The sequence below is a fragment of the Meles meles genome, chromosome 15, assembly GCF_922984935.1.
Source record: "Meles meles chromosome 15, mMelMel3.1 paternal haplotype, whole genome shotgun sequence".
Taxonomy (NCBI): Eukaryota; Metazoa; Chordata; class Mammalia; order Carnivora; family Mustelidae; genus Meles; species Meles meles.
This window is the reverse complement of record NC_060080.1, coordinates 40,509,411-40,535,226: the sequence shown is the minus strand read 5'-3', so window position 1 is coordinate 40,535,226 and position 25,816 is coordinate 40,509,411. Positions and strand designations below refer to the sequence as shown.

Here is a 25,816-nt window from a genome sequence, read left to right as displayed (position 1 = left end):
GTTTTAATTTTCTGAGGAATTAGCAAACTGTTTTGCGTAGCAACTGCACCATTTTATATTTCAACCAGCAACGTGTGAGGGTCCAATTTCTCCACATCCTCACCAACACGTGTTTTTGTTTTGTCCGTTGTTTATTATAGCTGAGCTGGTAGGTGTGAAGTAGGTGTGAAGCGGAATCTCAGTGTGATTTTGATTTGTATTTACCTAATATCAGTGAAGTTGAGCATTTCCTCGTATGCTTATTAGACAGCTGTCCCAGAGTATTCTATGTGTTGAAAAGACTATTCTTTCCCCCAGTGAACTGTCTTAGGACCCATGTTGAAAATCAGCTGACCATCAGTGTAGAGGCTTATTTCTGGACTTTGAATTTGATTCAGTTCGTCTATATGTCTTTAAGCCAGTACCACACTGTCCTAATTACTGTAACTTGTCATAAAATTTAAAGTTGGGAGTATTGGGGCACCCAGCCTGCTCAGTCAGTAGAACATGTGACTCTTGATCTCGGGGTTGAGAGTTCAAGACCCACATGGAGGATAGAGCTTACTTTAGAAAAAGAAAAAAAAAGTTAAAAAAAATAAAATTTGACAAGGGTGTGTCCTCCAACTTTGCGCTTTTCCAAGCCTGTTTTGGTTATCCTAGGTCTCTTGCATTTCCATATAAACTTTAGAATAAGCTTGCCAATTTCTATAAAGAAGTCAGCTGAGATCAGCTGAGGGAGTGTGTTGGTAGATCAATTTGGGGAGCATAGCCATCTTAACAAAATTAAGTTTTCCAACCCATGAATATGGGATGTCTTTCCATTTATGTGGGTCTTTAGTTTCTTTCAATAATGCTTTATGGTTTCCAGAAAATAAGTTTTGGACTTCCTTTCTTTTTTTAAAGATCTTACTTGTTTTATTAATTTGACAGAGAAAGCCAGAGAGCACAAGCAGAGGGAATGGCAGAGAGGGATAACTAGGCTCCCCACTGAGCAGGGCCCCTGGGATCATAACCTGAGCCAAAGGCAGACACTCAACCATCTGAGCCACCCAGATGTCCCTGCACTTTTTTTTTAAACATTATTTTACTTTTTTTTCCTTTTTTTATTTAAATGTAAACTCTATGCCCAATATGGGGCTTGAACTCACAACCCCGAGATCAAGAGCTGCATTCCCTACTGACTGAGCCAGCCAGGTGCGACTACCTCTTTTGTTCTTTTTGATAGTAAACGGAATTGTTTCTTAATTTCCATTTTTAGGTTGTGTATTGAAAATGTATAGAAATACAATTGATTTTTATATATTTTATTTTTATATATTGGTCTCACATCTTATAACCTTGCTGAACTCGTGTCTTAAGCAGGCTCGTGTCCAGTGTGGGGCTTGAACTCACGACCCTGAGATCAAGAGTTGCATTCTCTACTAGCTGAGCCAGTCACATGCCCCACTGCTGAATTTGTTTTAATAAAATTTTTAGAAAACCCTCAGGATTTTTATATACAAGATCACACCATTTGTAAATATAGTTTTACTTCTTCCTTTCCAATCTGGATACTTTCTATTTCATTTTCTTGCCAAATTGTCCTGGCTACATTCAGTACAGAGTGGAAGGGGTAAGAGTAGACATCACTGTTCCTTATCTTAGAGGGTGATTTCAAGTCCTTTACCACTAAGTATAATATTAGTTGTGAGATTTTTGTATGATGCCCTCTTTCAGGTTGAGAAAGCTCCCTTCTTTTCCTAGTTTTTTTTATCATGCAGGGGTGCAAGGAAAATTTAAGATTTACTAAAAATCCCTGCTACCACTCCCTTAAATCAAAATGGGTGTGAGTTAGGGGTTAGTGATGCATCTGCCTCCTCTAATCCTATTCCAGTTAGAAGCTGTGCCTAAAGAACCACACAATGAAATAGGTGCCACAATTGATTTGTGATGCCGAACATCAGCCAGACCTTCTGTGCCAGTCATTGGTTATTATGATTGGCCTTTGTCAGCTCCTCTCCAAAGCCCCTCAACTACACATCACCATTCTCAAATCCCTAACTCAATCCCCACCTTCCCACCCTTGAAGACTGCCCTGCCTCTTAGAATATCAAGAAAATTGAGGCCAGCTGAAATGCTCCATTTTGATCCCTCACATCCCCACCTAAATTTCCACTCACCCTCTAATCATTTTTAACTGCCTTTCCACGGGTCTCACAATCAACCTGTGGTTCAATCCAAAGTCAACAGCTCTGCTGCACCCTAGACCCAACCCTTCATCTCTGGCCTTGTTCATCTCTGTACCTTGTAATCTTGGTCATTTTGTCTGATGAGCTCTTCCCCTCAGTCAACAAAAAAGTTCAATCCTCTTATATAACTTGAAACTCTGTTTCACATGCAAACTTCCAGAAAAGGGTAGTTACTATTTACCTTCCATTCACTACTTAACCCATTGCAAACAGGTTTTGCCCTCAACACTCTACTGAAATATCTAACTCCTTACTTCACCTCTGTGCTGTATTCTGTTGATTTCACTTTCCTCATAGAAACACTCAGTTCTATGACAATTGAAAGACCTCAAAGGATGTTAAGTAAAGAAACAGTGGAAAACAAGACCATGGTGTACCAGAAGACAAGTGACATGACTAGTTGTAGCACAAAAACTACAAAGAGGACCTGTAAAGTAAGAATTGTATGCATGGTTCTGTAACTTGCTTTATTTTCAGTTAATAATCTATCATATGCACATAGACACCCATAAAAAGGGGGAAATCAACAAAATAATCATGACAATAGCTCTGGACAAGATATTTTTATTTTCTTACCTTGGCTTATCTTTATTTTAAAAATTTTTATATAATGAACAGATGATAGTAACTTTGGGGAGTCTTAATTATATGCTAGATACTAGGTTAAATACTCCATATGAATTATCTAATTCTCAATACTTTTATTGCCATTTCATAATGACGAAATTAATACTTAACACAGGTGAATTGCCCAAGGTCATGTAAACCACTTCCCTTCAACCTCACCTGGGAAATATCTACACTCTCTGGTCCTCAACTCGAAGGTCCCTGGCTCAATAGAGCTCAGTTTCTGCTCCTTGTTTTCTTGGCATTTCTTAGAATGTGCACTCACACACAAACATACATTCACACACACTACAATTGTATAAATATTTGGTTAATATTTGTGTTCCCCACTAGATTGCATTCTCCATTAAGTGAGGACCTATCATTTTTAAAACCAATCTACAAAGTATCTAACCTGGCCAATGATTACAAAATATCTCAAGCAGCAATTAATGTATAAACTAACAGTACTTTAAACAGTGGAATACAAAACTATTTACCCAATGATACCAATTTGGAGGAAAATGAATATGCATATAAAAACAACAAAAAGTACACCCATTAAGACAGAGGGAAAGTAAGTATTCTTATTTGTTTAAAAACAAAACACTAGATGGGGCCGGCACCTGGGTGGCTCAGTTGGTTAAGTGTCTGCCTTCAGCTCAGGTCCTGATCCCAGAGTCCTGGGATCCATCCCCAGGATGGGCTCCCTGCTCAGCCCGGAGTCTGCTTGTCCCTTTCCCTCTGCCCTGCTGGTGCTCTCTGTGTGTGCCTCTCTCTCAAATAAATAAGTAAAATCTTAAAAAAAACAAAAACAACAACAAAAAAAACCCTAGAAAGTAAATGAAACACTACATAGAAACACAATACACTAAGTGGTAATCTGTAGCATAGTAGGGATCAAGAATTTTGATGTATACCTTTTTAAAAAAAATCTCATTTTGATTTCTGAACCACTAGAATGTATTACCAAATCAAAAATATTAGAATGTTTGCAAGACAGAAAATACACTAAAACTTTGTAATTATCCCGTAAGAGTGGGATGAAGATTTTTCCTATTTCTATAAATACGTTCACTAAATCTTCTACAGTGAACTTGGATAACTTTCATGACAAGAAAAAGGACGTACTTTTCAGAAAAGATCTTTGGGGACCTCGGAGGGCAGTCCCCGTGGGAATGGGTTGGCTCCTGCTACAAAGGTGACGGGATGAGTTTCTGTTTCCAGATGGGAGAGACCTAGGTGCAAAACGTTTGTGAGCTACGAGCAAAGAACCGAGAGAAAGGGAGAAGTTAAAAACGTGAGCTGAGGATGGAGCCGAGGCGCCGGGTCCCAGCGACGTCAGTCCCGTGGGGCCATCTGCCGGCCAGGGAGCTCTGGCTCTGCCAAGATTGTCTCGGAAGTACAAGGGGAAAAAAAGGAAAAGGGGTGTGACGTTTGCGGCGGCGGCTAGGCAGCGAAGAAATCTGGAGAATAAAGAGGCTGCAGGATCTCTGTGCGGACGAATACAGTCAAAACGGAAGAGAAAGAGCGGAAATACAGACCAGTCCGACCCTCCCCTACCTCTCCACGGCCCCCTCACCCGGGTTGCGGCGGAAAAACGCACGCAGGAAGGGGCGGAGCTAAGAATACTAAGACTGCGCGGACGGATCTCGCGAGAGCAGTAGAGGGCGGAAGTACAGCCTGTGCAGGATGCGGTTCCTGGTTGCGTTGGTCCTGCTGAGCGTCGCAGTGGCAGGTAAGGACCCCCCCCGTACCCCCAGTAATCCAACTGCCACCCCCAGACCCACCACCCTCACCGCGGGTCTTCCCTGCCATAGCCACCCCTCCGCTTGCCATCACCCGCCTGCCTGTTTGGTTGTTGCCTCAGTCTCTTCTAGCTCTGAAACCAACTGGTTTCTCTATTTCAGTTTCCCTACCACTAGAAAAGTCCGACAAGTTAAAGCCACAGGCCACGGGCGAGGGCCCTGATAAGGAGGAGCTCCAGCCGCAGGCCGCGGGAGACGACCCTAACAACGAGAAGCTCGAGTTGCAGGCCACAGGAGACGACCCTAACAAGAAGAAGCCCCAGACGCAGTCCACGGGAGAGGACCCTAACGAGGAAAAGCCCGAGCCTCAGTCCACGGGAGAGGACCCTAACAAGAAGAAGCCCGAGCCTCAGTCCACAGGAGAGGACACTAAGAAGGAAAAGCCCGAGCCTCAGTCCACAGGAGAGGACCCTAACAAGAAGAAGCCCGAGCCTCAGTCCACGGGAGAGGACCCTAACAAGAAGAAGCCCGAGCCTCAGTCCACGGGAGAGGACACTAAGAAGGAAAAGCCCGAGCCTCAGTCCACCGGAGAGGACCCTAACAAGAAGAAGCCCGAGCCTCAGTCCACCGGAGAGGACCCTAACAAGAAGAAGCCCGAGCCTCAGTCCACGGGAGAGGACCCTAACAAGAAGAAGCCCGAGCCTCAGTCCACGGGAGAGGACACTAAGAAGGAAAAGCCCGAGCCTCAGTCCACGGGAGAGGACACTAAGAAGGAAAAGCCCGAGCCTCAGTCCACGGGAGAGGACCCTAACAAGAAGAAGCCCCAGACGCAGTCCACGGGAGAGGACACTAAGAAGGAAAAGCCCGAGCCTCAGTCCACGGGAGAGGACCCTAACAAGAAGAAGCCCGAGCCTCAGTCCACGGGAGAGGACACTAAGAAGGAAAAGCCCGAGCCTCAGTCCACGGGAGACGACCCTAACAAGAAGAAGCCCCAGACGCAGTCCACGGGAGAGGACCCTAATGAGGAAGAGCCAGAGCCTCAGTCCACGGTAGAGGGCCCTAACGAGGAAAAGCCCAAGCCTCAGTCCACGGGAGAGGACCCTAAAAAGGAGAAGCCCCAGACACAGTCCACAGGAGATGGCCCTGAAGAGAAGCCTGAGCCACAGTCCAAAGGAGACAGCCCTGATAAGCTGGTCTCTAACCCATCCTCTGCTAACAAGGAGCCTACCAAGCTTGACCTAAACATACCAGCTGGCAAAGATACCTCTCTGCATGCTTTTAGAAGTGAATCCGGGGAGAGAGAATTACTAAATTCTGACTCCACTTCTCCACAGCAGGAGAAAGATGGCAAGTCTTCAGAGCTTACAGATGTGGAGGCCAAGAAGGCTGAGGAAGGGGATACAGAACCTGAGAATTCACCACCCGAAGGAGAGAAAGAAATGCCTGGCCTTGCCTCCAGTGAGAACCATGAAGGGACACTTTTAGATTCCGTGAGTAGGGAGAATGATGACCTTTTTAAGGACAATCTTGGAAGTGCTAGTGCAGAGAGCAGCCACTTCTTTGCCTATCTGGTGACTGCAGCCATTCTTGTTGCTGTGCTCTACATTGCCTATCACAACAAACGGAAGGTAAGTCAAGAATTGCCTTAAGAAGAGGAATGGGATTTCCTCCATCCTGAAAACTTGGTGTGTGCGCCAGTATCTATCACTCATCAGCCTGTGGGCACTGTGGGTTTTAAGACAAACTGCAGTTTTTCCTCAGATTCTGCTAGGGCTTTTACTCTCATAGATTATCTTCTTTCATGCCAGTTTCCTTTGAGTACCCTCTGCTGCTTTACTAGGTGCCAAGTGAGGACCTTATGATCTGACCTTAATTGGGGTCTCCTCCCGTAATCGTAAACTTAGATCGTTTACTGCCTCAGAGAACCTGAGTACCTGACAGCCTGTAAGTAGAGTACTTACCTTCCTGTTTCCACTCTGAAGATGGTGCACCGTTTCTGGTTTCCTTTCCCGAGCTTTTATCTTCCATCTGCAGTGTCAGAAAGAGTGGTTACCTAGTCTTTGACAGCCACAGCAGAGAGCCCCGGACTATCTTCTACAGTCAGTTGAGTTTCTGATTAGAAGAATGGCCGGAAATTGCATGGTTATACTCGTCTTCTACTGTGATAGCAGGGTTTGGTGTGGAGTAATATCTGTTGTTTCGCAACCACTCTGATGATGAAATGACAGCATTTCTCATTGAGCCCTAAGAACTGAGTAGTTTCTATAGCCTGGTTGAAATTGGAGAGTTCCGTTCATGATGTCAGTTTGCTTGTGGCTGTGAGGAATGAGGAAAGACGTTTAATAAGTATGGTGTGTTCCTTAGGCTACATCCAAATGCTCATCACACAGAAACCTCAGATGTGAAAATGGTAAGGTTAAAATGAAACAGGGAGAAAAAGTACATTTGCAGATAAGAAATAATTAATTGCTTATGGGGAAAAAAGGAATGTCTTATCCTAGAGCTGTCTGGGGCACAGTTGGCAGATCTTTGTGCTTTTGAGTAAATCACAGAGACTCCCACAAGCTAAAGCCCAGAACAGTCTTCCTTCATCTGTCATTTCCTGTTCGGCAGTATAAAAGATTCTGATGTAACTGGAGGCCCTGTCCTCCTGAAAACTTATAATTTAAAGAGGCCTCTTTGTGGTTGTACTGCTCTTTCACTGTCAGGGTCATTAACAAATGTACTACCAGGTGGTGACCTCTGATTTTAGAGACTGAAATATGCCATTGTAGAGTCACCTGTTCATTTCTTTTTCCTTTCCCCAGATTATTGCTTTTGTCCTAGAAGGAAAAAGATCTAAAGTCACTCGGCGCCCAAAGGCCAGTGATTACCAGCGTTTGGACCAGAAGGTAAGGAAGGGAGCCCCAGGCGTGTGGGAGGCATATGCAGCCTCAGATAGGCCCAGCAGTGCACTTGCGTTTGACATGGAGGCAGCAGCTGATTCTGGGGTGCTGCTGCCATTGCCCCTCCCTTTGCAGACCACATATACATGTCTGCAACATGAGAGCTAGATCTGTTTTACATCAGCTCCCTCCCTCTTATGTTCTGCATCAGCTTCCTCCCTCGACAGATGAGGAAAGTCAGGCCCAGAAACATGATTTTTCCCCCCGAAGTTCATAGTGCAAGTTTGTGGCAAAATTAAGACCTGGTGGCAAGTCTGTAGACACCTGTCCTGTGCTTTTTGCACTGAATCAGCACTTTGCAGATTTTAACCACCTTGGGAATTGTGATGATATAGCAAAATCTGAATTCTTACCTATTGGGTGGAAGCTATGTTTCTACATTTCTAGGAGTTTCTAGGTGATGCCAAATGCTGGGGAACCATGCATTAGGTAGCAAAGCATTAGACTACATTCCCTGAATACAAATGAGTCCAGAAACATAAAGGCCTGCAACTCCCCAGATCAGCCCTACGAAGCACTGTGGACTAGGTTTCCTGAGTATGGCCATCCCAGGCCTATCAGAAACCAGGCTTCCTTCCACCCCACAATGCAGGAGCTGAGCAATACTCTCCCCAGAGGCAGCCTGTCTGAGTGGGAGCAGGATACTTCCACTGCCTTTTGCTGCCAGCACTCACCCTTCCTTTCCCCTTTTGTGTAGGGACAGTCAGGACATTGGTAAAAAGTGGTTGGTGGCCTGACTTCCTAAAGGGAACACAGTTCACATGTACAGCTCATACCAGCACCAGAATAAGCCACTCAGCTCAGAACACCTTTTTTTAACTAGCCTAGTAGGTCAGCTTCACAATTTAGCCCTGGCCTAGTACTGTCCCAGATAATTGACTTTAAGAATTTATTTCCCTGTCATTTTTTCTAATTTAAAAAAAAATGCACATGTAAACAATTCAGAACAACACAGAATGACACAAAGCAGAAGCCAGGATTCCCATATTGCTTCCACCAAATGTGCATCTTTCTGGTATATGTTTGATTTCAAACTGACTTCTAAGATTTTATTTATTTGAGAGAGCATGAGCAGGGGAAGGGGACAGAGGGAGAGGGAGAAGGAAGCTTCCCACTGAGCAGGGAGTCTGATGCTGGACTTAGTCCCAGGGCCCTGGGATCATGACCTGAGCCAAAGGCAGATGTTTAACTGACTGAGGCACCCAGGTTCCCCAATAAGATCTTTTCCCCCTAAAATCATAGTGAGGTATATTCCCTCTGGAAAGAGATTAATGTTACCAATGAATTGTGTTGCTCTTGTTTCAGATTTGATTTTTCCATTCTTGAGAACTTTGTCCTCCCTGCTGATTTGTTTTTAAATGGAGAGAAATGAAGAAAAAAGTACTGTGACCTAAGAGACACCCCCTCTGGGATTTGGTGGCAAGTCTGGGCTGGCAGAGGCAAGGGGATTGCTTTGATTTTTGCACCTGCACTTTGGTGACCTTGTACTCCTGTGTCCCCATTATCTCTGCTCGTGTCTTCCATCCTTTCCTTCTCTGATTGTGAGTAGAGGGAGCATGTGGGAAGCCAACTGTGACCAAAGGGAGAGCTCAGCCCCAGGCAGGCTACTGCTGCTGACTGCCTTCCCTTGGGTCTTGGCCATTTAGTAGTTATCCCTTGGAAATAGCATTGTGCCCACTACTATCTTTGTAGACCTAGGAAAACTCCCTGCAGGATGAGATGCTCTTGTACCAAGGCCTCTTACTTTGGGGGGTTGTGCCCTTTACAAAAGATGAAGAGGTGAATACTGACAGGCAAAGGGCGGCTTTAACACATAACTCTCTTGAGAGGCTCCAGCAGCAAACCAAGACAGCTTTTAAAAAGTGCTTTATTGCCTGTTAAATCCAACCTGTCTAGAGTAAGTTCTTCACATTTTTCCAATAGTTTCATACTAAGACAAAGTCAACTTCCATTTGGTTGTACTGACTGAACTTGGGGATTCTGGGAGGAAGGCTGTAAAGCCATGGTTCCCGTTACAGATTTTTAAAAATACAGTTAGGATTATTGAAATGCTTTGTTCTTCTATACTCAAAATTGTAACAAACTTTTTAAAACAGGGTGAGCTCAGGCTTTGCATAAGAAGATGTGCAGGAGGGTTTTGGTTTTGATCTGCATTATTTCAAAGGGCTTTTATGAAAGGTTTCCCATTAACTCTGCTTTGCCTTTGTTGCTTAAACTAGACAAAACAGACTTGTAGTCAGAAACTAACTGTACTCTTTTACCTTAATCTAGTTAATGGTTCTCTGATCAATACAAAATGCCAGGGGTAATTAGTAAAACTTCTCCTTCCAGCCCATGTCAGACATTACTAAAATTTAAGAAATTCAGGGGTAACTGAGGTAGTGTCTTGGATCCTCCTGTGGTTTGAAATTTTCCTTAAATCTGCTCTAGTTGTGCTACCTATAATAGCCTAGAGAGAGTTGTTTCTTCAGAGAAAAAATGGAAATCGAATAGCTGATCTCAGGGAAATACTAAGAATGTGGAAAGTGATGGCAGTAGGATGAATTCTGTGCTGTTGAGGAAGCCGGTCTGCAGAAGGGACCAGCCTGTTGTCACATTATCTTGCACCTTGCTTAAAACAGAGCGTGGCTTTGACTTGAGATTTATGGAGATAAGGAAGGAAGGAATGCTCTTGCATCATTCTCTCGGCCTGTGCACCAACCTCAAAATGCTTTCCTCTCTCTAGGGAATCTTCTGTCAGGTTCTCCTAGCATTCCATAAAACCATGGTTCCCCCATCTACCTCTCGTGGCTTAGAGAAGCAAATTTTCATGACTCTGGTGTTCAGCACTGTGGAGATCTGCATCCTCTCCAGGCCAAAGTCTCCTCTGGGCAGGCCCATCTAAGCTTCTGTGCCTTTTTGTTCTTGCTGTGTCCTCCATTCCCTGGCTTCCCCTGGCTGTTCTTTGCTTAGGGTGCACTCCCTTCTGTTCTTTTGCTTGTCTGCCGCAACTCTTCCTTCAGGGCCTAACTCAGGTTTTTCCACGCACCTTCCTCACTGCCCCCACTACAGAGGATTGGCTGTTTCCATTCTACTCTAATAACTCTTAATAATGCCAATCACAAATTTTGCAACTCCAGCAAAAAAGGGCAGACATTATCTGATGTCTCTATCTGGTCTCTTCCCCAAAAATCTAAGCTGCTTGCAGGAGTGCTTGTGGCACCATTTGCATATCTGCCTACAGGATAGTGACATTCCCTGGTATTTCAGTTCAGTGTCTCCTTGCAAAGGAGACATTTTCTTTGTTTAGGACGTATGAATGTAACTCAAGTAAGGTCTCACACAGCTCTTCCTGGCTACTGGTTGCTGTCCCTTTTTCATGGATTTTGCTTGTAAGGAGGAGAACAGAAAGGTTGGTTTCAGGAACCAAGAGGGTTGGCACCAATTGGATGCAAAATAAGTATTCTGTGGAGTCCACATAGTTCCACTTTTTGAGCATCCAAGAAGTATTGTTTCTTGTGCTAAAAGAGTACGATTGAATTTAAGTTTCACTTTAGAAATTACACTGAAGGAACTCTGTCACCCCAGTGGAAAACTTGTTTCTGCAGGAGTTGTCCTTTTGAAGATGAACTCTTGGAAGCATGTTTTTCTAGGGATGATGTGGAGGAGGATGAACTGGCTAAGGCAGGTCTTTCAAGCCAGTGAGGGGAGGGGAGGCACATGGAGCCATGAGAGGCACCCCTATCCAGACAGCTACGTGCTTGCTTTCCTGCCCCAGCTTTTGGTTGCAGGGTGATTTCTATGAGGAGGAATCTATGCTTTAGTCGTGGATGTCAATAGACAGGTTTGTTTTCCTGCTACAGATTACTGAGTGGAATTAAAGAATCCACTTCTGGACTCGGGGAGTGAAGGCCCGTCTAGGTAGAAAGGCTGTAACAACTCGGAAAGACTGGACAACTAGCTATATAAATGCTGACATTTCTTTTCCCGTGATGGCTTTTAATGAAACATTTGGTGATAGAATTATAAACCTCTTTAATTCCCCTGATGGTGATTCTCATTTTTTTCCTCTACTTCATGTCATTTAAATCAAAAAAAGGAAGCCTGCTCCTTGTTTTTACAGGGTAACTTGATATATAATGCTGTTATGTATACGTGATGAAAGCTAGCACGCTTTGCACATGTTCTGAATCATTGGAACGGAGAGGAGAGTATTTTAGACCCAGCCACCAGACCCTTTAGTTCTGCCAGCTGTTTTCTGAAAACTCTTGCTGGGAAGGTTGTCTTTGACACTGCCGTGCTTAAGGAAGAATCCTGGGAAGAGATTTTTCAGGTTTCATTTAACTGTTCATCCAGAGAAAGACTGAGTCTTAGCTCAGCTAGTCCCACAAGTAAACATGTGAATTTCCTAAATGTCCCTGTTGAGAAACTCCTCTGTCACGGTGTTAGGTCTGAGCTGTGTAGTTTGAAGCTGCCAAAAAGCCAGCCTCCTCACACTCGTAGATACTCATTTAGTTCAGAATTGGCTCATGCCAAATAAATGACTGAAGTTGTTTCCCTTTTTTGTTTACCTGATTAGTACAGTGCCACTGTTTTTGCAATGTTTTATATTTTCAGCTTTAACTTAACTATATAATTACTTTTATTTTTTTAAAAGCTTATTTGGTCTAATGATAAGTATTTTTCAGTACATGTTTTACTGAGCTCCTCTGAATGCCATTTCAATGTAGCTTTGTATCATTGCACAGAAACCAAAATAAACTTCAAATATTAAAGCTACAAAATCATTAAATTTATTAAAATGTTAATAAAATTGACAGAGTTAAGGCCTAATATAAGTGAAAGGTAATTTTTTTTAAAGCCTTGTTAACCTTCCTATCTAATCCCCACGTGTGTACCAGTAAACAGAACACCATCCCAGGCCTTTGCACACATTCTGTAGCTTTCCACATTCTGATCTGATTTTCAGCTGCACTGCTCCCTACCAGGCAGCCCATGTTCTGGGTCTAGGAGGTAGCTGGCTAATGTGTCTTACAGTTACCTCTGTGATTGTCCTCTGCTATACTCTTGGCGGGAATGCTCTTTCAGCCTGCTTCAACCCCGGTGAAGTCATCTTTCCAGTCCTGTGCCCCCACTGCTAATGTTACCCTTTCCTGTGGATTTTTGGAAGATAAACCTTGAGGCTCAGGTACTGAGCTCCATGAACATATCTTGGTGCAGACCCAGTGAAGACCAGTGTCACCTTGGAAGTAAGACGAACCTAGGGCCTGTTGTGTGTGAATTGGATATGCTAATTGGATATACCTTGCTCGCAAATGTCTTTACCCCCACACCGGGCCCATCATAGGCATTTCCTCGACCCTCTGAAAGAGCCATTGGAACCAACAAAAATGGGGTCTGGGGGCCTCTGAACCTATGGAACTACAACCAAAACCATGCCCAGGTTTGGACAAAAGCCTCTTCAGGCACCCTTTACCCTCAGTTGTGTGGAGCTCTTGCAGCACAGCGTGGAGTGGGAGAGGAGAAGCCTCGGGACAGCTGGCCCAAGCTGCTTCAGCTGGCCCACACTTTTAAAGGTTCTCTCCACCTGACCAAAAGAATACTTGACTCTTGACAGCTCGGAGCTGGGAGGTACTGGAGCGTGGTATGCAAAGCACCGCTTGACAAGACGAGCTCTGCAAGGCACTGGCCCACCCACACCAGGTGTTTCAGCAGGGACGACATGTTGGGGGTATGAGAGCTCATCATTGGCCAGCTGGAAGAGCCGCAGCTTGAGAACTGTGATCTAAGGACTGTGACCTGTGTGTCAGACCTCTAGTCAGAAATCAAAACAAATTACAGTGCTTTATGTGAGGAAGGAACAGGACAGGAGGAAGGATTATGGCTCATCAAGGGCTGAGCCATAGCGCCAATGGGACTCCTCAGACCCACTGCTTACTGAACTAATGCTGCTTCTTCTGTGCGCGGATTCTTGAGTGAAGCTTCTTAAGGTCTAAGTACAAGTTCCGCTTCAGGACGTCACTGCAGCACAGCAGAGCCCCTTGCAAGGCCCCCATTAACCCACAGGTGAAGATATCCTGGCCTAGGGGACAAGAGCAGAGGCCCATGAGCACTTTCCCACAAGGGGGATGGGGAGCAAGGACTCTCATGGTCATCCCTCCCAGCTAGGCCACCCCAGGTCCATAGTCTGCTGGGGCAGCCCATCCCCATGTGGAAGGCTGTAGGGGACAGTAGGACCTAAGGACAGAACAGAGTACTTGGGGTGACAGGGACGCCCAGGGTCTCAGGCCCTGGAGAAATGGGGCAGTCCACGTACCTGTCAGGTAGAGGTTGGGAATGGGGGTTTGGGCCCTCATGGAAGCTATCACGTGAGGATGTAGGCGGTCCAGGTCATGGTCCGCCCCATAGCAGGCACCTCGGGGAGCAGCCAGATAGAACTGGTAGGTCAGTGGGGACCCTCCGGCCACATTGTCCACCTGAGGAGACAAAAAAGGCAGCCAAGAGTGGGAGCAGAGCCTAATGAGGTCCTCCCCTCCTCCCTTTTCTGCTCTCCCTGACAGAGCTGTCTGTCAGCGTGGGTTCCCTTCCCTTCCCCGAGCTTGGCTGTCTCCGGGCTTTACTGCCCTCCCCAAAAGAAGAAGCAGAATTGTCACCAATTTGTTGCCATGAGCACACAGTTTACTGTCCTACCTTCCCCTCTAGCTGTGGGAACAGCCTCATGACAACCGACAGGGAGGCTTCGACAAAGGAGTTTTTGAGGGTCTCATAGTCGCTGCTCCGCTGTCCCTTTGCTTCCTCCCGCCATTCTTCAAACCAGTCGTAGCAGATGGGCATCAGCACGATCATCGTGGACCGGTCTGGGGACACAGAGCCGGGCTTATTAACCCCAGGCCCCTTCCCTGTTCCAGCCCCCACCCCACCCCCAGGACCCAAAGCCCCACCTGGGAACCGGTCCTCCCAAGTGGGGTCCTTGGCTGACGAGGAAGAGATGAAGAAGATGGGCACGTGTGCCGCAGCCTTTTCCCTGGGCGCCGAGAGGTAGTGCTCCATTCTGCAGGGGAGGAGCGTGGCTGCCAATCCCCAGGCCTCGCTCACTGCCACTGGCACTGCCCAGAGGGTACGTCACCCCCAAGGACACCCCTCCTCCCCAGGGACGAAGCTGAGGCTTAGTCCACATCCTGCTGTGGATTCTCCCAACATGAAGGGAAAAAGCAAGAGCCCTGTGGGCTGTGGGCCCCTGCCAACCCCCTCTCCTCCCATGTGCACACACGCCTTACGCCTTGTCGAGGTCTGTGTCGAAGCAGACATAGTAGTTGGTGGACTGTAGCCCTAAGTCCTCCTTGGTGCCTCGCAGGCTGATGAAAACAGAGAAGGCACCCAAGCCAGGCCTCACCATCTCCAGCTGCTGCTTCACACCTGCCAAAGTGTTAGGGCTGCGTGACCTGGGGCTGTGGTGGCCGCTTCCTGCCCTAACCTTGCAGATGCCTGCTCACTTTACCTGCAGCCGCCAGCCTAGCACCTGGACCATTTTCACAGCTGTTACTTCAACACTTGGTGGGGGAGGGGGCTGCTCTTCCGTCTCCTGCCTCTAAAGAGCCCAACCCCAGGCTCCCACTCTTCTGCTTCTGCTCGAAGCACCCCTAGAAGCCCGGCAGATTCAGCTTCCCTACGCTGGCCCAGGGTCGCAGGACAGGCTCAGGCTCACTGCCTCCAGCCTCCCCCTGATGGCTTTAAGTCATGAGCAGACTACTGGGCTCCACACTATACAGACCACACATATGCACACCACTTTGTTACCAGCCTTGATTTCCATATAACATTTAATACAAGCCATCTAATGAATGACTATGCATAATTCCTCATGATCCGTACAGGCAGTACGAGACCTCAACGTGGTAAGTGATGCACGTGAACAAATGCGAACAGCATTACTGACACCTAATGTTTAGAATTCAGGTAGGGGAGGAGGGAAGAGCACCCTGAAGGAGGGTGACAGACTTCTGAGGGCCATCTGATGTCCCCTGGACCTAAGCAGCTGGGCTTCCCCACCTCTCAACAAATGACCCCAGACCAATTTTCTGGAAGTGGCTCCCACAAAGTCTTATCCTGCGTTCCCATTCCCAGGACCATCACCTGCCCTTGAAGGGTAACTCGCCCACTGGCTGCTCTGCTTAATTTGTTGAACAAGTATTTGTTGAGGACCTAAAATGTGCCAGGTCCTCTCCTAGGCCTTGGGGACACTACAGACTATCGTATAAGATGCCTGTCTACTGGAAAAGCGACTGTTCCTGAAAGAAGTTGGCTTTCCCCTTAGAGGCTACAAAGAACTGAGCGCTCTGTGTAGGGTGAGCATAGAAAAACAGACCACTTCTGAGCCTATGGCATGCTAACGATGGCAGCGGGACTGTAGGTGCACACTGACGGGGGAAGAAGAGCGGGGGGCGGGCTTCCAGAGCCACAGGGGGGCGCCCAGTGCTGCTCTGGAGCTGCAGGGGCACCGGTGGCCTGCATCCCAGCATCTAGGGCTGACCGCACTGCCAGCTACCCTTCACCAGGTGCAGTGGGGGTGGTCATGGGGAAGATGGGGGCCCCAGGGAATGAGACCGTCTAGGTCTTCAGAGACCCTTAAGAGTAGCAACCACCTCCAGCCAGACCCTCCTTTCCTTTTTCTCCTAGAAGGATGTGATCCAGGAACCACATACCTGGCAGAAAACAAGAGCCTAGGGTCCCAAATCAGGCACACAAGGATGACATCAAGGCTCTTTTTCCCAGGCCAGCCTCAGCTTCGCTACTGGTACTGTCAGACCGGTCTTCCCCACTTAGACAACTTCCCCTCCAAACCATCCCCAGGAACCTCCTCAAGGCTCAGCAGTGGAATTAAGAAAAGTGCTCCCATTTACACAGGCTCCCTCTGCCTGACCGCCCTTCCTCCACACTTGACGGCAACTGGCACTGCCTGCCCCAGAGGCCTCCCAGTTCTCGTCTCTGAGAGGGAGACAGACCCATGAGAATCCCCACCCCAGAGCAGCTGGAAACAAAGGAGTCCCAGCACCTGGGGTGTGCTGAGTTAGGCATCCTCACTGCCACTGCCTGAAATGTTCTCAGACTGGATTCATCCGAGGCTGCATTTAACTCCCCACCCAAGTGGGGCAATTGTTTTTTTTTTTGCCAGGTGGGCCTGGTGCCATTAGATAAGACATAGAAAGCAGCAAATATTGTAACTGTAACCAGATAGTAAAGGAGTAAAGGGAGAGTGACATGGCTACTGGGGGGTGGGGGGGGCCGCGTGGGAGAGAGGGGAGGGTACGGGGATCCATCAGAGGACAGGGCCAGGGTTCAGAGTTCCTGGGAGACAGCCAGGCAGCAAGTACCAAAGGCAAAGTCCGTCAGTCCACAGAGCCCTGCCCAGCTGCCCTGCCACTGGCCGGTTTGCCTCAGCCCACTCAGCCCATGTGGTGTGAGGGAAGGGAGGCCTTTGCTGGCGCAGATGCTGGCTGAGGCCCAGGTAAGTGAGGCCAAGAGATGAGAAGGCTGGATTTGGGTCATACACATCTCATGACTCAGAGACCATCACGGCTGCCACCTGTCCTCTCCCCTGGAGGGAAACCCAGGACATCACTTTTCTACTGAACCCACTGTGCTGCCCACCTTCCCTGGCTCCTCCAGAGCAGCCACAGGCCTACCCTCTGGAGGGGAGAGCTCCTTCCCACTGCTCTCTGGGCTCCCCCATGCGCCATTGAAGGCCATGGTTTCCACCCCAACCACATCTGGAGCTGTTCCTCACTCTCACCTCCCACCCCAGCCAGAAGCCTTTATCTAGAACTGTCTCTTACTCTCCTGGACTCCTGGACTTACTCTCCTCCCCACCAGCTGGCCTCCTGTCCTCAGATCATACCAGTATCTTCTAGTTACATGACATTCTAAAGTCCATTTCAAAATCATAACATCTCACTCAACTCTGGCTCAGCTACTCTGTTCCCTGTAGGCTGGCTGCTCTCCTGCCCCTTTCCTTTTGTCTGGAAGCTCCACATTCCTTAGTCCAGAGGGGGCCAAGAGCCAGTCAGACACACCAGTGTTCTCCTCTCAACTTGGCTACTTTCACCTGGGTGGCCTCAGGAAGTCACTTCACCTCACTTCTCCACATCCTGCGTAAACATTAGGATGATGACATTTCTCTCCCAGGTGGCAATGAGGATCGTGTGCAATGACAAAGGGAAAGCCTCTCACACAGACTTACCAAGGGAGGGCTCACCCATAGCTATGCCTACTGAACCCTCGCCCCTAAAATCAGGCTTCTCAATTTTTGGACACAGTCTATCAGAAGAGATGATCGCATTGAGTATTATTTCTGTCTGGGTCCCAGATGTCAAGCACAAGCCCAGAGCTCAAGGGACAGAAGAAAGCCAGAAGGGTACTCCTCCTGCAGCCTCAGCCCCAATAAGGAGCTGGTTCCTGAAAGAGGCCAAAAATATAACCTTGGATCCCAAATAAAACACACAACAGTTATAGCAAGACTTTCTTCTCCATGCCGGCCTTAGCTTCCCTTACTGATACTGTCAGACTAGGCTTTCCCATTCAAAATAAGTGAGAAATTAAGGAGAAAAGTAGGATTCATACCACAAACTTAGTGAAAACCCAAGAAATGTTCCTTTAGGATGCTACCCACCATCACCAACTGTGAGAGAGATGATTTAAGATCTGGAGCAGCTAGAAATGGGCAATCTGGAATGGAGCCTTAAAAGAAGAGAGGGCAAAGTAGGTGAGGTTATTGGGGAGAGAAGGTAAATACGCCAAGAATGGAATGAGAGAGAAGGACCAAGGGCTCTTTGGGGGGTGACACAATACGAGGGAAGCTGCTTCCCGACCCCTATGCACAGAGGCCATGCTGGGAACAGATGCTGGAGACGGCATGCTCGTGCTCACCTGTTCTGCTCAAGGATGGTCACAGGGCAGTCAGGAGGAGCAAGAGCACCAGCCGGGCTGGGCAGGCTAGCCCCAGAGGGGTACTGTTGGGAGCTCAGAAGAACAAAGCAGCCCAGTCTTTACCTGGCAGGCGGCGGGCGTTCTCAGGTAGCAAGTACTCATAGGTATTGAAGAGTCCTGCGTCAGAGATCACGATGGGGCAACAGATGTTCACCAGCTCCTGACCCTTCTTCACAGTGACACCTGCAGGCACAAGGGCTTAGCTGAGGTTCTGTGCTCTCTGACCTCCAAGAAAGGTCCAGATCTTGCACATGTCTCCCAGCCTACATGCATGTTCTCAGACCTGGGCATCCAGCCCACCCAGGTCCAGGTGGGCAGGCTCCGGGCCAAACTGCAAAGTGAGTACATCTTTGCCTAGCCCAAGTCACTCTTGCCTTTACCTTCCCTGGCTCTCTCCCCTATGTAGGTGCCCTTTTCTTTAGCCATACCCAACAACCCCCACACTGACCCCAACAAAGCTCATGGGCTGAAGTCCTTCCACTGGATTCCCAGGCCCTTCTTCACTGCTACCAGACTTCTATCTCCAAAATACTCTGAAAACCTCTGGTGTCACCACAGCCTCTGTAAGATAAACTCCAAAGTCCTGTACCGGCCTTCCAAGGTCTGGGCCTTTCTATGTCTCCAGTCCCATCTCTGGCCGTACTCACTAATCTATTGGGGGCAGCATATGAAGCAGCTGATATTCAACCATATTTGACCTATAAAAATGGCAGTTTCTGGGGCACCTGGGTGGCTTAGTTGGTTAAGCATCTGTTGGATCTTGATCTCAGGGTTGTGCGTTCGAACCCCACATTGGGCTCCACTCTGGGCATGGAGCCTACTTTAAAAAAAAAAAAAAAGGCAGTTTCTTAGGGTTCAAGCTTCTACTTCCAGATGTCTAAAAATACTCAGCTTTTTCATACATCTGTACTTTGGCACATGCTGTTCCCCTTGCCTGGAATAACATCCCAAAACTCGGGCTAGCTTCTTCTCGCCCTTTACGAGCTGGCTCAGGCAACGCTCCCCTCCTTTCTCCATCCTTAGTATGAGTCTCTATCTGACACTTTAAACTATGTCTCAGTGATCTTCCCTATGAAGCTGGAAACTTCTTGAGTAACAGATTTTCTTTATAGCCATCTTATGTTTTTATCTCCATCTTTTATCACCTTGTACCTGAAAAATACAAGTAATATTCTGAACCGAATCTAATTAAACCCATCAACCCACCTTGCTTCATGAACCTCTTTTGGCTGGAAGAAGAACTTGCTCTGGACATCAGAGAAAACCTCGCACAGCTGACAGCCACCTCTTCTTTATCCCGGCCATTCCTGGTCTCTTCTACACATGGGTTCCCAGAGACTGCTCATGGCTTTTTCTCGTGTGTGTGTGTGTGTGTGTGTGTGTGTGTGTGTGTGTGTACTGGGCCATCCACTCCCCTACTCCTCCTTGCAAGATTCCTCTGGTGAGTTCACTGTCAATCAGCCCTATTCTCTCAGGCCTCTCTCTCTGTCTCCTTCCCTGATGCTTCTTCAGGCAGCCCCTAGTCAGGGATGGCCTGTTCGTTCTCTGAGTCCTTCCCTGCATACACCCTCCCCTCACAGAATTCATCCACAGTGCAATTTTGACTCTCTGTGCGGGTAGCAGGAAAGACCTGAGCCAGGCTAACGAGATTCTTGGCTCCACCTGCCATTTACAGACGGAGGCCAGGGCGTCTGGCTGGCCTCCACACTACCCTTTGGAGTGTGCATGTTACTTACTCATTCCGTCACTGAATAGACACCTGTTGAGCCTCCATTATGTGCTAAGATCTACAAAGATTACAGAGATACAGCCCCTATATTCAAGGAGGCTATGGATTACCGGATAACTATTTTACCTATTGAATAAATGATTAAATACTGTCCTTTGGGGGAACAGTCAATCCTTTGTTCTTCCTGCCTCCTTTTTTCACTTCCAGACTAATCCCTCTCCCCAAGTCCCTGCTCTGGGCAGTTTCAGCCTTGAACTCCCCGTGTGATCAGTTCTTCTCCACCTTGTGACGACAGTTTTGATTCTCTCAGGACCCCAGTCCTGTCCCACCCTAGCCCGGGGACCAGGAAGCAGGATGCAGGGCTCTCACCACAGGCTTTCCCAGCTGAGTCCAGCAACACACTCTGCACAGTGGCACGGGTCAGGACAGCGCCCCCAGCCCGCTGAATCACAGGGATGGTGTGGAAAGCGATCTCACTGGCACCCCCTCGGGGATAAAAAGCTCCTTCTATGTAGTGGTCAACCACCAGAGCATGCATGGAAAAGGCACTGTGGCTGGGGGTCACACCTACAGAAGCAAGGAAGGGGTGATGAGGTGAGAGCCGGCGGCAGCACCATGTAGAAAGGAACAGTTTCCTGTCAAAAATCACACAGCCTGAGTCGACCCATCCCAGGATCCAAACGATCCCCAGGGCTAGGGCAGCCAGAGGGCCTGTTTCCATCCAAACAGAGGGCACCTGACAGATCCTGGGGCTGGTGGGAATGTCCTCCCTGCAAAGTGCCATGTTGCCAAGACGAGAGAGGACATTGTCAGTTGGAAAGGAAAACCATCCAGGGCACGGATGACGGAAACTTTTACCAGGGAGTCCAGAAGGTAGGTGGCCAGACTTGTCATCCGGAAGCTCCAGAGGGCCTTGGGTATATACTGCTCCATCTCAGTCAAGCAGGCTCAGGAAGAAAGACTGAGAGCCAAGAGGGCAGCACCTCCTCCTCCAGAAGCTGCCCAGGACCCAAGGCTAGTACCCACCGTAAGTGGGGAAGATATAGCTCAGCACCGCCCGGAGCTCCGGGGAGGCGGGCAGCTGCCGCAGGACGTCAGCCAGGCTCTGGGTGGATGCACGAAGGAATGGAAAGAAACGGGTGAGCGGCCCACACTTGCTGAGGAGCTGAGCTAAGCGCAAGGGGAGCCTCTTCAACAAGACGGCATGGATGGCTCCACGGGACACCACCTGAGGGAAAACATGAGCCCTGAGAACAGGTCCCATCTCTAGAACGCTGTCAGGAAATCGCCATTCCAATAGCCAGCACCAGCCCCCCAGCAGGGCCCAGCACCACTTAGAACTGGCTGAACTTGGGTTTTTAAAATTCTGTCTTCCGTGAATTGTTCCCATTCCACATTCAGATAAGACCTTCTCTGCTTTTCAGTTTTCTGACCAGATTCCTTTTGAAAAATCCCATCTGATCTCCGAGGAAGTAAAAAAGCCTGTGATCTGACCAAGTAGACGCCAGCCTTGTCAAAAAGGAGACTAGGGTGCCCCCCAGAGGCCAGAATGAGAGTGGCAGCTGCCAAGCCCAGGGTCCCGAGACAGGACCCAGCTGGGCACCGAGGCCAACTAGGGATAGTGGCTGAGTTCAGGGCAGACTTGACTGTTCCTCCCTTCTTGCCAGGGAGTCACTCCACTCATGAAGAAGGTCAGCCTTGTCAGGAATAAACAGGGATCCTCAGCATGCCCATATTACCTTAACCAGCTTTACATATTTGTCAATGGCAGCTTCTTCCTGGGGAAACTTCTCCTTGAGGCCCTGAATGTAAGCTTTCTCCCCACTGAACATGGGGAATTCCTTTCGGCCATTGGGCCCTTCTAGTACCATGATGTCAAAGGGAGAGGACAAGGCAGCCCAGTCCAGCTGCCCCTCTGTGATCTGGTCCAAGACCAAACGGCAAATCCCATCCTCTTGCATGGACCCAACATAATGGATTCCTATTGGAAGACAGAAAAAAAAGGTGTCATAGAGATAAGGGGACTGACCCCTGGAAAGGTGGATAAGGAAGCAAGGTGAAAGGGGTAGTCCTGCCTGGCTGAGTCCCCTGCCCAGAGGGTGCCACCAACCCTTTCTGTGGGAAGGAGTTGCAACAGAAACCACCAAATCTCTGCCCAGTTCCATACCCAGTGGTTATGGCTATCAGGCAAAGTGGTGCCTCCAAAACAACAGAGAAGTCCAGGATCCTCCCACAATGGCTTCCCCCAGCCTCCTGAAGACAGAGCCAGCCCCTTCCCACATAAACCTTACCTGTGTCAAACTCGACACCTTTCTGCCCGAAAGTATGACAGCAGCCTCCAGCCTTGCTGTGTTGTTCCAGCACCAGAACTCGCTTGCCAGCTTTGGCCAGAATCACAGCTGCAGCCAGGCCCCCAAAGCCACTGCCAATCACCACTGCATCCAGATTCTCTGGCACTTGGCTGGCTGAGAAAGCTACCGCAGAGGGAAGAGACAGAGAGTGAGCTTCTCAGGCAGGGGCAGTGGGAGAGCAAAGAGATGAAAACCAAGGAAGACTCCACTAGCTTATACAATGCAAGTGAACTCTAGAGAGTTCGGCATGGAGTGACTGACTGAAGTAACGCCACCCGTTCACCTGGGAAATTCTCAGGGACCAGCCAGGCGGATTAAAGACAGCGATTTGGTTTGAGTTGAATTGATGTCATCAAAACCCATATGTACCTGATGATCCTCCCTACTATCAAAGAAAGTAGGAATCAGTAAACCATAACACAAACAAAACCAGAAAGCTGACAGTAATACAGGCTGAAAAACTTCAGTGCAGATAAGAGAGTTGGGAAAGAAAGAAAACGAGGAGATGGGGGACAGAGGAGAGTGTTGTGGGCAGCGCTGCCGGCTCATGGAACTGTCCATTCACAAGGTGGTTATCTTTGGAAAATACAGGGTCTGTTGGCACCAGTGGAGCAGCCTGGTCCTATGATGATTCTTCACGATCCCGAAGCAGAGCTTGAGCAGGACAGAGCTGAGAAATCATAGCACCACCCCCTTAATATCGGAGAAGTCTAGAGACAGAACTAAGGGGTCACACAAGATCTGTTCTTTAAAGATCACTCCTGAAGAACTGAGATTTGAAATTTTTCAGACTGCACAAGAACTTGGAAAACTTGGGCGCCTGGGTGGTTCAGTGGGTTAAGCCTCTGCCTCCCGCTCAGGTCATGATCTCAGGGTCCTGGGATGGAGCCCCACATCGGGCTCTCTGCTCAGCAGGGAACCTGCTTCCTCCTCTCTCTCTGCCTGCCTCTTTGCCTACTTATGATCTCTCTCTGTCAAATAAATAAATAAAATCTTTAAAAAAAAGAGCTTGGAAAACTTTTCAAACATTTTTAGAGAAACAAGCACATTTTATATCACAACCCAGGTTATAAATAAGTATATAATATAAATACCTGAAACAGGAGTTTCACAATACAACACTTCCCAGAACTATGTATGATAACTCTGATAGTTTCTATTCTACCACATTTTGAAATCCAAACCGCGAAATCGAATTCGTGACCCACTGATAGATGACAACCCGGTGTGAAAAAGTTATACTAGTCACCTCATTTTTAGACCAACCCAAGATTAGTGGAGTGACTTGCAAATGGTTATGCAGTAAATTAATGACAGAGTCCACGCTAAAACCCTGATCTCAGAAGTTCAGACTAATAGTCTTTCCACTTAAAAGAGTATTGTGACCTCCTGTAATCACAAGATGTGTTGCACAGAATTCTAAAATTTAGAAGTGGGAGGGACCTTGGAGATCAAAGAGATCTATTTTTTTTAATATTTTATTTATTTGACAGAGAGAAATCACAAGTAGGCAGAGAGGCAGGCAGAGAGAGAGGAGGAAGCAGGCTCCCCGCAGAGCAGAGAGCCCAATGCGGGGCTCGATCCCAGGACCCTGAGATCAGGGCCTGAGCTGAGGCCACTGAGCCACCCAGGCGCCCCGAGGAGATCTATTTTTTTTTAAAGCAGAACTCCTTCTTTAAAGCTTTTAAGGAACCCCAAAATATGTCCTAAAGATGAGAGTGGAGATACTCTGGTTGACCAAGGAGCAGCTCTGAGCTTGAGGCATCCTGTTGAGGTTCTCCCAAAGTTTTAGAACCAAAGTTCGACCATATAATTTGGGAGGAGGTATAACCAGTCAAATCACTTGATAGGCAAAATACAATTTCCCACACAGGTTGTAAGAAACGTGCAGCTCCTCCATGCCTCTGAACCATGGGGGTAGTGTAAGTGAAAAAAGTTAAAGTCCTATAAACCAAATGGGGGGAAGGTCTCTTGTCTATCCTGCAGGTCCCTGACCTGTTCTTGGGTGTACCATGACCTTGGGATGCTGAGACCAGACCGCGCCTATGGAGCCACTAAGGCCGGGGCCTGCCAGGGCTAAGGCTCCCAGCGGTAGCAGATACTTAGGCGGGGCGCTTCCCCGTGCAAGGAAGCCCTCCTAACGCTTTACATTTGGGGAAACTGAGGCCCAGGTAGACAGCGGCTCGCCCTGTCGGAATGGGAATGCAAGCCACCCAAGTGCAGCCCTGGAGTCTAGGGTCTCTTCCCGCTGACCTCGCTTGAGAACCTTCTTCCTGGCCTCCTTGTCGGTCACCAGCGGCTCGGGGGGACGCCTGACGTCCTCGGAGAAGGGGTTCGGGGAGCTGCCTGCCGACAGGCGCAGGTGCCCTTTGCGGAAGACCGCCAGCAGCAGCAGCAGCAGCAGCAGCGAAAGCCACATGGGGCCGGCGGGGTCCAAGGATGGGGTCCGCAGCCTCCGCGTCCAGCCTCTGCTTCCGGGACTCTGCCGCTCCTCGATGTCCTTCAGGGCTGGGCGGGGAGGCGGGGATTGGGAGCAGGCGAAGGCAGCCTCGATCACTGATAAGCCAGATCTTTCTGGCAGGGAGCTTTGAGTCCCGCGCAGACTGACCCTCCCCGCGGCTTGTAAGGCTCTCGCCGTGCCAAGCGTCCTTGGCAGCCGGGAAGTGGGGCGCCTGCGGTGGAGAGGCGGCGCGGGGACCCGGTGCGCACGCGCGGGAAGGCGGGGCCGGCGGCTAGACCCTGACGCCGCGGCGCCAGAGTTCTGCGCCGGGGTCGGCAAACCCCTGGCTCTACAGAGCGGGTGTGGGGTGGAGATGGTCGCCCCGGGCCGAGACGAGGCTGGGAGCTGCAAGCCTGAGAGAGAATCCCGTCCGGGACCCAGGGGACCTGGGTTCTGGTGTGCGCCGCGCCGTGGGCTCGCCCAATGACCCGAGGCAAGTTGCTTACCTGTTTTCTGCACCAGCTGGTGAGGAGGTTTCCGTCAGGAATCCACACAGCCCCAGTCTGGCGGGGTACCTTGGTAGAGTGAGATTCCCGGCGAGATCCGCGCGTCACAGCCGGCGAGCACCCGGCCCTGTGCCCCGCAGGTGGCCAGTCGTTTTGCCGGGGGCCGCGGCGTCCGCCTTTGATGGCGTTGCCTGCGGCGGGGGCCTGGCGGCGCCCCCAAACCTCTACCGGGGTCCCCCTGGTACCTGCCCTCCGTGGGGGGTAGTGAGGGGCCGGGGAGCCGCCCAGGTACAAGCCTGATGAAAGGATCAGAGAAGGACTG

General features: G+C 48.8%; 2 protein-coding genes across 3 annotated transcripts; one reads left to right on the top strand and one right to left on the bottom strand.

Annotated features, from left to right (window-relative positions):
* The first annotated feature begins 3,946 nt into the window (after positions 1-3,946).
* On the top strand, positions 3,947-11,533 carry TGOLN2 (trans-golgi network protein 2). 2 transcript variants are annotated; one of them, XM_045978949.1, is made up of 5 exons: positions 3,947-4,551; positions 4,724-4,813; positions 4,856-6,189; positions 7,369-7,452; positions 8,812-11,533. In XM_045978949.1, the coding sequence occupies exons 1-5, from the start codon at positions 4,506-4,508 to the stop codon at positions 8,815-8,817; spliced, it is 1,560 nt and encodes a 519-aa protein (XP_045834905.1). In that variant the 5' UTR covers positions 3,947-4,505; the 3' UTR covers positions 8,818-11,533. The 2 variants fall into 2 exon arrangements, with proteins under 2 accessions (XP_045834905.1, XP_045834904.1); XM_045978948.1 differs by having other exon boundaries at positions 3,968-4,551; positions 4,724-6,189.
* A 722-nt stretch (positions 11,534-12,255) lies between these two features.
* RETSAT (retinol saturase) lies at positions 12,256-25,478 on the bottom strand. Its single transcript, XM_045978943.1, has 11 exons — positions 24,802-25,478; positions 22,489-22,671; positions 21,937-22,178; positions 21,224-21,425; positions 20,567-20,764; positions 18,532-18,651; positions 14,763-14,901; positions 14,427-14,536; positions 14,176-14,342; positions 13,802-13,961; positions 12,256-13,567 (listed from the first exon to the last, which is right to left on the bottom strand). Exons 1-11 carry the CDS (start codon positions 24,965-24,967, stop codon positions 13,428-13,430), a joined length of 1,827 nt encoding a protein of 608 aa, XP_045834899.1. The 5' UTR covers positions 24,968-25,478; the 3' UTR covers positions 12,256-13,427.
* Between the last annotated feature and the right edge of the window lie 338 nt (positions 25,479-25,816).